Genomic DNA, 12,629 nt, shown 5'->3' with positions numbered 1-12,629 from the left:
TTATCTCACTTGTGGCCTCCCACAAGTATTTTGTTACTTTCCATACCCTGGATCTACTAATGGAACTCAATTTCAGTAATACCTAGTTATATTTCTGCAAGTTCATTCAAATTCTAGGCTGTGGCTTGAATTAAAAATTAGAGGGGTGGTTTTTGGGAAAGAATGCCCCTGATTCATTAAAGGGGCAGTTGTATTTTGTGGAAGGGGATGGACCTGAATTTATCTTGAATTTAAGTAGAATAATTGAGTAGTCAGTATTTTTTTTTAAGTGAAAGGAAAGCCTAGGGGGTAGCTTGTCTTTGTTTCTCCAGAGCTTCACATAAGGTGTTGAACTCAAGAGGTGTTTAATAAATGTGTGTTGAATGAGCAGACAAAGGAATTGTGTGAAAATGCAGTTATTCTCATGAAGAAAATAGGCACTGTGGTTTAGTGGATAGATGATTGGCCTTGAATCAAAGTCATACCTCTGACATATACTGTCTATGTGAACTTGGGTCGGTCACTTAATTTCTCATGATCCAAGGACCCTTCTGGAAGATATTGAGTTATAGAACAGGTATTGATCTGCTTTGATAGAGAGTTTTCTCACTTGCAGTTCCCCATAAAATTAAAACTGCAGGTCCAGGCCAAAAACTTGTGGAGAAATAGAATAAATATTGTGAAATGTCTTTCCATCACATGTACAAAGGGGTCTAGGTCATGACAGAGTGGGAGTGGTTCAAGCCATAGTCGCAAGGAGATGACCCATGAAATGAAAGCACAAAAGAAGAGCTAGAGAGATTGTAAGGAGGTAAGAAGATGAACATTCATTTCAATCATGGAGAAAAACTGGAATAGAAGCCTTTGTTATGAGCCACAGCAAAATACAAGAGTTAAAGGAAGGAGTAGCTGACAAGTGAGTCTAGTGTAGCATTCTCTCCGGTCTACCTTCCTAAATAATTAGTCATAAGTTTGCAGGTTGGTTCCATTGCAAGTAGCTACTTATAGGTTCAAGGTACTCTGTGGGACCACACTTTATAATTTATTATAATTTAAATTATGATTTATAAGTCCCTACCTTTAATAGTCAGCCAATAGGCACAATGAACTCAAAGCAAAGGCATTTACTATTATGGCATAATAAAAACAGTATCTACAAAACAGTCTCCCCATAAATCTGGGGCAAACTCTCTCATAAATATATAAAAACTTGGGGTGATACATTAGGGAACATATGTGACCAAGAAAATTCTGGTACTGCAAGGCCCTCTTTTTATGGTGATCTGATGATGCTGGCTCTGTGAAAGTAAGCTATCTGCTACAGGGGTCACTCATCTGGACTCCTCAGTCTTATTTGTCAGTGCAGCTTGACTCCTGATTGCCAGAGCTCTTTCATTTTTAAATGGCTCTCTGATGCCATGGATTACACTCCTGAGAGTTAATTCTACTATCTCTTACTCTAGAGCTGGAAAATTAGCTTTTAAAAAAAACTTAAAGGCCACCAAGAGGCATGGCTTATACTGTGCCAACCAATGGCAAAGTACCCTTCCAATTCCCCAGGAAAGCTTCACATCTCATAAAGGGATAACAGGGCATAGATGAGTTTTCACACTTTATTTCACACGTTAATATCTCATTATTTCTGTCCCTTCTGTAATTTTATGAACTAGAGCTGGTGAATTGGGGGAGCTGTGCAGGGAGGAGCAGAGAGTAACTACACTGTGAATGAATGTAAATGAAATAGTTGAATTCTTTGTGAAACATAAGCCATTAATTTTTCTGTAAGAGAGTTAAGTGGCTGTGTCCAAATCCAAACAACCTGAATGGCATGGTTCTTTATCATGTAGTAAAGGCACATGTGCATCTAACTTCCCCCTCTCCTGGCCTGCTTTCTGTGTGCACAGGGGTGGGAAAAAGGATACTGCTGGAGGAGAAGAGGAAGTGGGAGATACCGGGACCTAGGAGTGAAATCTTAGAGGCAGAAAGTTCTACCCTTTTGTGTGTCCTTCTGTGGATGGAGAGCCACATCTCTCCAGGACACTTCAGCTGTCCAGAGGCCAAGGGCAGTAAATCATGTAACTCTTACATTATCCCTACAGTCTCTTTGCCTTAGTTTTTTCCCAGCCCATGGGTTAGAGCTGCCCTCTGTATTTTGCCCAGCATGGCATTCATTTTTGGTGCTCAAGAGATGTCTAGAATCCATAGAGATACTTCTCATTCATCTTGGTATGCCTTTGGAGTGCCTTACTGAAAGGCCATATGCAAATATGGAAAGAGATATTACTCTCATTCTTCTTTTTTTCATTTACTCTCTTAAGAGTGGAGTTTTGCTCTTCAAATAATGGATTCTTATTGATTATTATTTTGTTTCTTCCAAAATGAACGAGAAAACATACCCATATCTTTTCTTATAGTGTCTATGATAGAGAATTGCAGATTAAGAGGAATTTGATCTGGTCTACTCATTTTAAAGATGAGAAATCTGAGGCCTGGAAAATTTAAATGATTTGCCCCAAGGCCTATAGGCAGTATTTAGGTCCTCGCTTATCTAGCTCCAAATTCAGCCTTCTTTTTCCTGTTCTGATGGCATCCTTGAGAAAGATTATTCAATTTTGTCTTCATATCCTCATCACCTGACACATAGCTGACACTTAATACATGCTTGCTGATTGATGCACCCTGAGTTTGCTATATGGGACCACTTTTCAGAGTTAAAACATGCTGTTTCTGTATGCAGAAACAAAAATGATCAATTGAAGCAGATGTCTGAATAATTCAGTTTTCCTTCCCAATTCCCCCCCCCTCCTTGAAATGGCCATATAATGTAAACATATCTCTACTCATCCCTTGGATTTCTTTCATAGAAATAAATGCCTAAACTCTTCTCTTGACTTTGTATGAATACACATAGCGTAGGAGCCAAGGTCTGTCAGTGTTTTCCTTTATAAGGAGTTTATTACAGGCAGTTTTGAAATTGCATAAGATGTGAAGGGGCCTTCTTGGCTTTGGGTCTTGGGAATACTGTGTGAGGCTGCTCTGTGTCAGTCCTGCCTCTCTCCCTATGTTATGAGAAACCAGTGGGAAATGATACTTCAGGGTTCTGTGTTATCTGAATCAAGATTCACAATATTCCCAGAAGCAACTGAATATCCTTAGAAAGATGGATCCCCATTGTATCAGCATTCCCACATCCTATATTCTGAAAAATAGCAGATCCAATCCTATGATGTTTGTTGGGAGTCACTAATTATAGGTACTGTCTTCAGTATTTAATTTTCTAGATTTCTTGAATCTACTTCAGCCACTTAAGTATGTATAATATGGCTCTGTGCAAGTGTGAGTCCTGAAGTTTCCCATTCTGGAAATGGCCTTGTGTCTCTTCTACGTAGCCTGAGTTGCTATGTTCTGTTTTTGATAATACACACAAATTATATGATTAGGACTTGTTGGTTAATTCAAATAACCTTTCTTTTTCTCTAGGTCTGTATTGAGAAGACTCAACAACCCAAAATTAGCACAGCTTAGGAGATTTGGCATTTTAGTTTTCTTACAAATTAGGAGAGATTACTTCCTGATTGATCCAATCAACCATCCAAATCCATAGGGTTAGATAACCTTTATCAACTGGCTTGACAAATTACCATGATGCCCAGTCACTAGATGTAACAGTGAGTATCCTAGCACACCCAGGATGGCTTGCTAGCACAGGTTCTTTGATCTGCTTTTAAAGGAAAGACTGCTCAAAAAGGGGTTAACAATCCTACTTTTAATTACATTCACAACTTCTGGGTAAAGGTCTGCACTCTGAACTTGGAGAAAATCCAAGCAGAGAAATTAGCATAAAGATCAACAGACAGGGGCTCCATCTGTCTGACCAAAGTTAGGCAGCCACTTATATACATCACCAGATGGTTGAGCACCAACAATATATGAGTTGAGGGGCTCTTAACAAACAGCTACTCAGAGTCCCATCCAGGGAATCCAAAGGTCCTTCTCATAAGCAAAATCCCCAACACAAAACACCAACTCAGAGTAATACACTCAATACGCTTCTCAGAGCCAGAAGGCATCACAACCCTTGTGACTCAGTGCCTAATTACCTTAGTACCAATAGGTGTGAAAACTTATCTACAAGCAAACCTCCCTTAAGCAAGCTTCTCTTTAAGCAACTTCTTTCCCAGTGGATTCTGTGTAATTCAGAATGTATCACAGCTAGGCACGTGGGCCTATTAATGGGCAGGGAAGATCTTCAAATTCCTTTAACATTATACCAGATAGAATCTTTTCATCTGTAGATGGATAGTTGATCAAATTAGTAATGGCATGAAAATGATTTCTTCAGACTCATTAGGCCTTAAGCATTATCATGTGGTACTTGGCTGAGTTAGCTACTGTTCCTGTTGGGGATGTTCATGGGAATGTTCATGTTGAGGCTGGTTGTGTTGGAACAACTCAGTCCACTTTTTTTCTCAGAAACTTAGGTTTATTTTTGAGGTATAACCATCCCACAACAAGTCAAAGTTTACTGAATTTAGTCAACCTTTCCTTAGTCATATGGATACTTTTGTACTTCAAAAGATCCATAATTTTTTTTTTATCAATATGAGCACTCCTATAATCTTTATAAAGACTAGAATCCTTACTCCAACTTCCATTTGTCTGTCAAGTTGGATCCCCAGAGAGCATAGCTGCTTATATTTCCCCTTCAGTGTCTCAGGGTCCCTCCTGAAGGGTGGGTGTGTTTTTTCATGTTATTAGCTTGAATTCCCATTCAGGTATGTTCTTTTCAATAACCATTGCCATTTTCCTCTTCAATATCAAATCAATATCAGCTAATATATCCTCATTATTTTTGATACCACTGATTAGTATCCTGGTATCATTTAAGTAATTAACATCAATTACCTTTAACAAAGGAATTTTTACTGAGAAGATGTAGAAGCACACAAGTTCAAACACATCCCCCTGAACCTGGGGTCACACTCTTCCCTACACCTCTTTGGCTTATGGGGAGAGTGGGCTCAGTGTTAAGGCATAATAATTTCACCCCACCAAATTTATTTCCAAATGTGGCGCAGCCCAAAAGATGAACAACTCCCTTGCTTGAAGGACACCATATATTTCTGTCATTTTTATTCAGTGTTGGACTGAATCCCATAGATCACTTGTTGGAGCTGCTACATTTGAAAATTAAAATAAACTGAAAGACAATCATCAGTTTATTAATTAGGCTAGCAATAAAATAAATTAGGTCAATGACCTCTCTCAATGACCATAGACCCTGAGGTAGGACTAAGTAGCCTTATATGGTTTTGGGAAGTGCATAAGAACAAAGAACAGGGTTAGTTAGGTGGTAAAACAAAGCAATTGGCCACAGGGCTGTGGGAGTGAGGACAACATGCACCCAGGTGAGACAAGTAACCACAACTGCTAGCTCTTCCCCAATGACTATATTTATTGTATGTTATTTGTGTCTAAACCTAGTAAAATGTAAGTTCACTGAGGGCAGGGACTATTTCATTTTTATCTTTATGTCTCCAATGCCTAGTACATAGTGTTTAATAAACGCTTGTTGAGTGATAATGATTTTTGATCCTCATGGCAAACATACTTTTGTATCTCCATTTTATTGATAAGGAAACTGAGACTCAGAAAAGTTAAGTGACTTTCCTAAGGTTATATATCTAATGATTGTCTATGTGGAGCTTAAGCCAAGGACTTCATGACTCTTAAGTGCAGTGCTCTATTTGCTATGTCATACTGATTCACTCCTTATCTTTTTGGTCTTCATCTGTGAAATGAAGAAATTGAACTATGTGAACTCTTAGATACCTTCCACGTTTAACACCTGAAATGTTCTCTCCTTCAGCCTTTCCTAGGGAATTTTGTTTTGGATCAAATATGCTCTATCATGCTTTATATTCTTTGGAGCATCAGTGGTTCATGGCCCTCAAATTTGCAACTAGAATTGCTCCTTGATGGCAGGATCTGTATCTTATTTTTATCTGTATAACCCCTTGTGCATAACAAGTACTTTTTGTACATATAATAATAAATATTATTGAATATATATGACAGATCTTGATCCTAATTCATTATTTAAAAAGCGTTTTGTCCTTAGAATTAAATCTGTGGCTACATGTGCTACAAGGCAACCAAAGCTTTTTAACTTAAAATCTGAATGAGTCCTCAAACTAGCTTGAGTCAAAATGAGAATCCAGCAATCTTTTTCTTCTCCATCAAAAATTGGTTGTTGTTCTTTGTTCTTGAAGAGGATCAAAATGATGTCACCATGCTAGCATCAAGTTTTAGTATGTCTGACTGTGACTGATCAGAGCTTGGAATGCTCTACCACAGGATGGGCACAAATAGTCTGTGTGAATATTAGAGGTGGATACTCTAAATTTGTGCATCCTGTGTTTCCTTTGAGCTGTTTCAATTCTGCTTTGCTCATAGAGCACAACACCTTCTCTGATATGGACATGTGTAACAGTAAACACCTCAATATACACAGGGAGCTTGCTACCACAGGTTCTTTGATCTGCTTCTCTAAAAGGAAAGGCAATTTTTGAGGGGTTAATAATCACTTTAATCAAGAACAGGTATCATTCAGTTAGCTCAGGGGAAAAAGTCAGCACCCTGAACTTCAAGGAAAATACAGAGAAATCAGAGATCAACAGACATGGCTTCCTCTGCTTGACCATAATCAATACATACATCACAATTCAATAGACAGGTCCAACTATCTGACCATAGTTACCAGAGAGAAAAGCATCGACCTCTGAGTTTTCCAAGCTGGGGGGGCTCTTTAGCAGCTTCCCAGAGTCCTCATCTGGCCAAACACTTCTAGTCAGTAAACCCCAAAATAAAACTCACATCTCAGAGTCTTCATATACTTTTTGGAGCCAGAGGGCATCATATCCTTGAGAACCAGTCCCTCATTAACAAAAGGTGTAGATCATCCTATGAATCTTCCCAGGTTGGACAATGGGTGGGAAAGATCCTCTTTAATTACATTATTCAGAGGCACTTGCAGTAAAACAAAAACAGCAAAGATCCTACTTTGCTTACCCTTACATTCCACCCTTCCAGGGATGCTTGGCCTTACAATCTAAATGGTCATGGATCCTGGAACAAATAGGCATTAACATTTCTTAAGTAAATACAACATAATTCCCATTTGCAGAATACATAACATAGCAACTTATTATCAGGGTGGCCAAATGACTTTAAACAAACACAAAGATATATGCATAACATACATCATTCTTTGAGGAGAGAACAGCTGGCTCCTCCTTCCTCAATCCCAAACTGAAATGTCTAAGCAAAATTCTCTTGGAGGCATGTCCTCCCCACCCTGCACTTTCAGGTGTAGGCTCTAATGAGCCCTGCTTCCAAGTCCTGAGAGGTGGCTAGACAGCAAAGTCATCAGGGTGGAGTTCTTTGGGGGTTCAGGGCAGTTCCCCTCCCCCTCATCATAGGCAACTCTACCCCTTGGGTCTCAACCTGTCCCAGGAGAATGCTGCAAAAAACACACTCAGTGCCTTGCACTGAGTCCCAATCTTGTCCTAAGGCTGAACTCTGAGCTCCTGGGTTCCTCCTTCTCCAGCAGGAGTCAGCCACTCCCAGCTTCCACCTGGGTCTGAGTGCTGGCAGCTGTCTTCTTCCATTCCTCTCACCTCACCAAAGTCAGCACACAGGCCATTCTCCACTTTTGCTTGGTGGTTCAGTATGTAGTTTTCCATTCCTGTTCCTTTCATCTCACCAAGGTCAGTGCACAGGCTGTTTTCTACTACTGCTGGGTCAGTACAAAGACAGTTTTCCGCTTGGGTTCCAGGACTCCATTCCAAATTTTCATGCTCTAGTTTGATTTCTGAATACAAGGCACTTTCAGGGCCTTCACTCCTCTAGCACAGTCTGGAGCTGAGCTAATCCACTTGAGTCCTGGCTCTGGCCACTCCTCACTTCCTGGGGCTCCACAGAATCATAGCCACAACTGGGAAACAACAGACAATTATCCCAGTCCTCATGCTGTCCTTTTAATTTATGCAGATCCCATCCTTGTCACCATAATGTATCAGTTAGCACCCCAACATACACAGCAGAGGCTGCTATCACAGGTTTTTTGATCAGAGAGGGAAGCACTGACATCTGGGTTTTCAAAGCTGGGTACATCCTTAGCAGCTTCCCAGAGTCTTCATCTGGCCAAACAAACACTTCTAATCAGTAAACTCCAGAATAAAACCATACCTCAGAGTCTTTATACACGTTTTAGAGCCAGAGGGTATCACTACCCTGGAGAATCAGTGCCTTATTAACAAAAGGTGTGGACCTTCCTACAAATCTTCTCAAGCCTGACAATGGGTGGAAAAGGTCCTTTTTAATCACATTATTCAGATGCACTTTTAGTAAAACAAAAACAGCAAAAAATCATACTTTGCTTGGCCTTATAGCACGCCATGCTGAGTGGTTCTGTGCCAGTATTTCCCATGTTACACAATTCCAAAGTTCATAAGAGAGACCTTGAGAGTGTCCTTGTATCATTTCTTCTGACCACCATGTGGATGCTTGCCTTGTGTGAGTTTTCCATAAAACAGTCTTTTTTTCTAGTGTACATTTTGCATTCAAACAATGTGGCCCCTGTACTGTCTGAAGCAGAGTTTGAATGCTTGGCAATTTAGTTCAACTAAGGACTTCAGTGTCTGGTACCTTTTTTTGCCAGGTGATTTTCAGACTCTTCCTAAGAAAATTCAAATGGAAGTGATTCAGTTTCCTGGCATGGCACTGGTATATTGTCCAGGTTTCAAAGGCATACAACAATGAGGTCAGCACAAAGCCTCTGTAAACATTTAGTCTGGTAGTCAGTCTAATACTTCTTCTCTCCCATACTTTCCTTTGGAGCCTACCAAACACTAAGCTAGCTCTGGCAATGCATGTGTCAACCTCATTGTCAACGTGTACTTCCCTGAAGAGTACACTACCAAGGTAAGTGAACTTATCCATACCGTTCAAAACTTCTCCATTGTCTGTAACTGATGGTTCCATGTATGGATGGTGTAGTGGTGGCTGATGGAGCACTTGTGCTTTTTTGGTATTAATTGTTAGGCCAAAATTAGCCCATACAGCAGAGAATTGATCCACACTTTGTTGCATTTCAGCTTCAAAGGCTGCATTGAGTGTGCAATCATCTACAAAGAGAAAATCATGCACCAACACTCCCTCCACTTTGGTGTTGGCCTGTAGCCCTTTCAAGATGTCCATTATCTAGAACTCAGGCAAGCATGCCATCATGAAATTGATGTACAATGCTGATGAACTTCTCTGGACAAATTTTGACATAATTTTCCATGAACCCTCATGACTAACAGTATCAAAGGTCTTGGTCAGATCTACAAATGTTGTGTACATACCTCTGTTGTGCTCCCGGCATTTTTCCTGGAGTTGTTGGGTAGCAATAACCATATCGACTGTTCTTCCACCCTTTCTGAAACTACACTGGCTCTCAGGCAGTTGACCATCTTCCAGGTGAGGGATCTGCCTATTAAGGAGGACTCTGGCAAGAATCTTTCCAGCAATGACTAAGAGAGAGATCCCCTCCCTTCCCTCCCCCATGATTGTCAGAGGACAATCTATTTCCTTTACCTTTAAAGAGATGGACAATGACAATGGCGTCATCCTTGAACTTCTATCATAAAGAAATGATGGTGAAATTTACACATGGTTTTACTTCCCTATTCACTTGTTCCTATTCTCCCCGATTCTTTCCTCCTGCTGCCATAGCCACTTGCTTAAAAAGTTCCATTGCTGAAAACTTCTATTGCCTTGGGCAAGGGTTGGGGTAGAATCAGACATTGCCTGGCACAAGAATTGGTGTGGGTTAAACCCTTGTTTGTCTTGGTGTAATCCATAGAAGCTCTGAGGATCTGTTTCTTATCTTCCATTCTCCAGAGTAGTCTCAGAGTAGGGCAATTTCTCCCCATTAAGATTCTAGGGGTACCCCTGAGAAGTTGGAGAAAACTTTCTAATGCCATCAGCCCCTACAAGTATGCTTCCCCAAAAGATTATTGGTGGGTTATCAGTTTAGTCAGAAAAGCTTAAAGTAACTTTTATGAGAAAATGGGAATTTCAACACCCTTCAAACCCTTCCAAGCTTGCAAGGTCTTCCTCTGGCCAAAGCCACGGTAGTAGGAGGATATCCATGGTGAAGCTAGAGCCTAGACCTCTTTTCTTTTTCCCAAGGCAGTTCTCAAGGACGCCAAGGCATCCTCAGGAGTGTCCTGAAACATTATTCTCCTGCTTGTTTTGAACTACTTGCTAGCCAACTGATTGCAGCCAACTTTATTCTTTTATATAGGACCCAGAGGATGTGAGCCAGTCTGTCAGCCAATTAGAACAGGTTTCCTGTCTGGCTTTCATCCACTGGCCTTCAAAGACTTTCTCTACTTATTCCTGAGTCTATATTTGCAATTGAAATAATTTCAGAAAATTATATTTTTTCATCATACATTTTGTATCAGGAAAGTATTTTGTAAGATTTGTAGAACACCATATAAATAGGAAAATCTGAAATTGCATGAGATCTAAAAAGGCACACATTTGTGAGTTACTGTTATTTTCTACATTTTGTAGGATATGTTAGTTATTTTTGTCTATCTTGATCATTTTTTAATCTTTATTTGCACTACTTTCATTTCTGAATATACCCCTCTTTTTCTCCTTTTCTATCCAAGGAACCATCTCTTATAACAAAGAACAAAAAGAAAGATTATTAAAAATGTTTAGCAAAACTAATCGCTGCATCAATCAGTCTGTGCTGTGTTCCACATCCAAAACTAACTAGTGCATCAATCAGTCTGTGCTGAGTTCCACATCCATAGTCTCTCTTTTTGCAAAGAAGGGAAGGAATATTCTCATATCTCTTCTCTGCAGCTAAGTTTGGTCATCATAATGCTTGGGTTTTCACTTTTGTATTTTTGTTAGTTCCATTTGAATTGTTGTAGCCATGTAGAGTATTTTTCTGGTTCTGTTTGCTTCCTTTTGTATTGGTTCATGCAAGAATTTCCAGACTTCTATATTCATTTATATTCATTGTTTCTTATAGTACAGTAATAATATTCTATTACGTTCATATACTATCCTTTGGTTAGCCATTCCCTCAATCAGTGGGTACCTGTTTTATTTCTAGCTCTTTATTATTAGAAGCAGTGCTATTACAGATACTTTGGTAGGCAAAGGATCTTTCTTTTAACCTTTGATCTCTTTGGTGTTTATGCCTCGCCATGGAATCTCTTGATCGAAGGTTATGGATGTTGTAATCACCTTTTTAGAATAATCACAATTTTTCTTTTTTTTCTAGGAGGATTGGAATTTTACAGCTCCACCTGCAGGGTACTAGTGTGCCTGTCTAGGAAAGACTCTTTATAAGGGGGAAAGTGGTATAATTGAGTTATATCCTACAAATATTTAAAAGCACATATTATGTGTAATACACTGTGTAAGTCTCTAGAGAAGATACCAAGATAAATAAAACAGTATCTCTCTCAAGTAGTTTATAATCTAGGAGATACATAGATCTTTATATTATAAATTATGATGTAATATATAGAGCAGATAATGATAGCTAACATTTGTATAGCACTTTAGGTCTTGAAAGGGTCAGCTAAGTGGTGCAGTGGATAGAGGGCCTGGCCTCGAGTCAGGAAGATCTGAGTTCAAATCCAGCCTTAGATACTAGCTGTATGGCCCCAGGCAAATCACTTAACTCTGTTTGCCTCAGTTTCCTCATCTGTAATATGAGCTGGAGAAGGGAATGGCAAACTACTCCAATATCTTTGCCAAGAAAATCACAGATGGGTCTTGAAGAATTGGAAATGACCAAAATGACCAAAACAACAACAAATCAGGGCTAGTAAACCTCACCTACTCTCTGGTTTGATGGAGAGATTACTTCTGCATCAGGGAAGGTTCCATCAGAAAGTGACATTTGAAACTTTATCTGATTGCTTTGACTTTTTTTTTTTTTGGTGTTGTTTTTACAACTTGTCTTTGCTTTTCTTTTCAAATTTTCCCTAGGACATTCATTTATGCCCTCCTCACCAGAGGAAGGCCCTTTCCACTCAATGTACTTTTTCATGCCCTTACCTTCTGTACCCTGAATGGCTTCCTTCAAGGATACTATTTAATTTATTGTGCTGAATACCCTGATGAATGGTTCACTGATGTCCGATTTACTTCAGGTAATTACCAACTTTACTCCAGTTGCCCTTTGTAATTCATTGTTTGTCACATGTTTCTTTCTGCTCATGGACACCATGCACCAATAATCCACTGTCTTATGGGTTCCCCTGCTTTTTAATTCTTCTAAGACTATAGTGATCCATGACTTGCAGTCATACAACTCCAGAAGAATTGGGCTGTTAAAAAGATGGGCCTTTGTTGTGGGAGAAACTGAAGGTTGGGAAAAGAATTTTGCCATTTCACAAAATCAATCTAGCTGCTTTCCTTCTCTTTCTGTTCAATTATGGGTCCAAGCTATGGCTCATTTGTGATGTCTGTCCAAAATATCTATCTAGATATGTAATAGCCTCAGATGTGGAGGTACCTATATATATAATAGATATCTACATTTATATTATATAGATAGCTATCTC

The 12,629-nt window shown here is 39.4% G+C and overlaps 1 protein-coding gene across 1 annotated transcript in view; it reads left to right on the top strand.

Moving 5' to 3' along the window:
* The window catches only part of SRD5A2 (steroid 5 alpha-reductase 2), a 74,649-nt gene that overhangs the window by 39,847 nt on the left and 22,173 nt on the right, over nt 1–12,629 (top strand). The window contains exon 2 of the mRNA XM_072634115.1: nt 12,052–12,215. Coding sequence (XP_072490216.1) covers nt 12,052–12,215 — 164 coding nt within the window. The remainder of the gene's footprint in view (nt 1–12,051; nt 12,216–12,629) is intronic.

Source organism: Notamacropus eugenii, chromosome 1 (assembly GCF_028372415.1).
Source record: "Notamacropus eugenii isolate mMacEug1 chromosome 1, mMacEug1.pri_v2, whole genome shotgun sequence".
Lineage (NCBI taxonomy): Eukaryota > Metazoa > Chordata > Mammalia > Diprotodontia > Macropodidae > Notamacropus > Notamacropus eugenii.
This window is presented reverse-complemented; position numbering and strand designations above follow the sequence as displayed.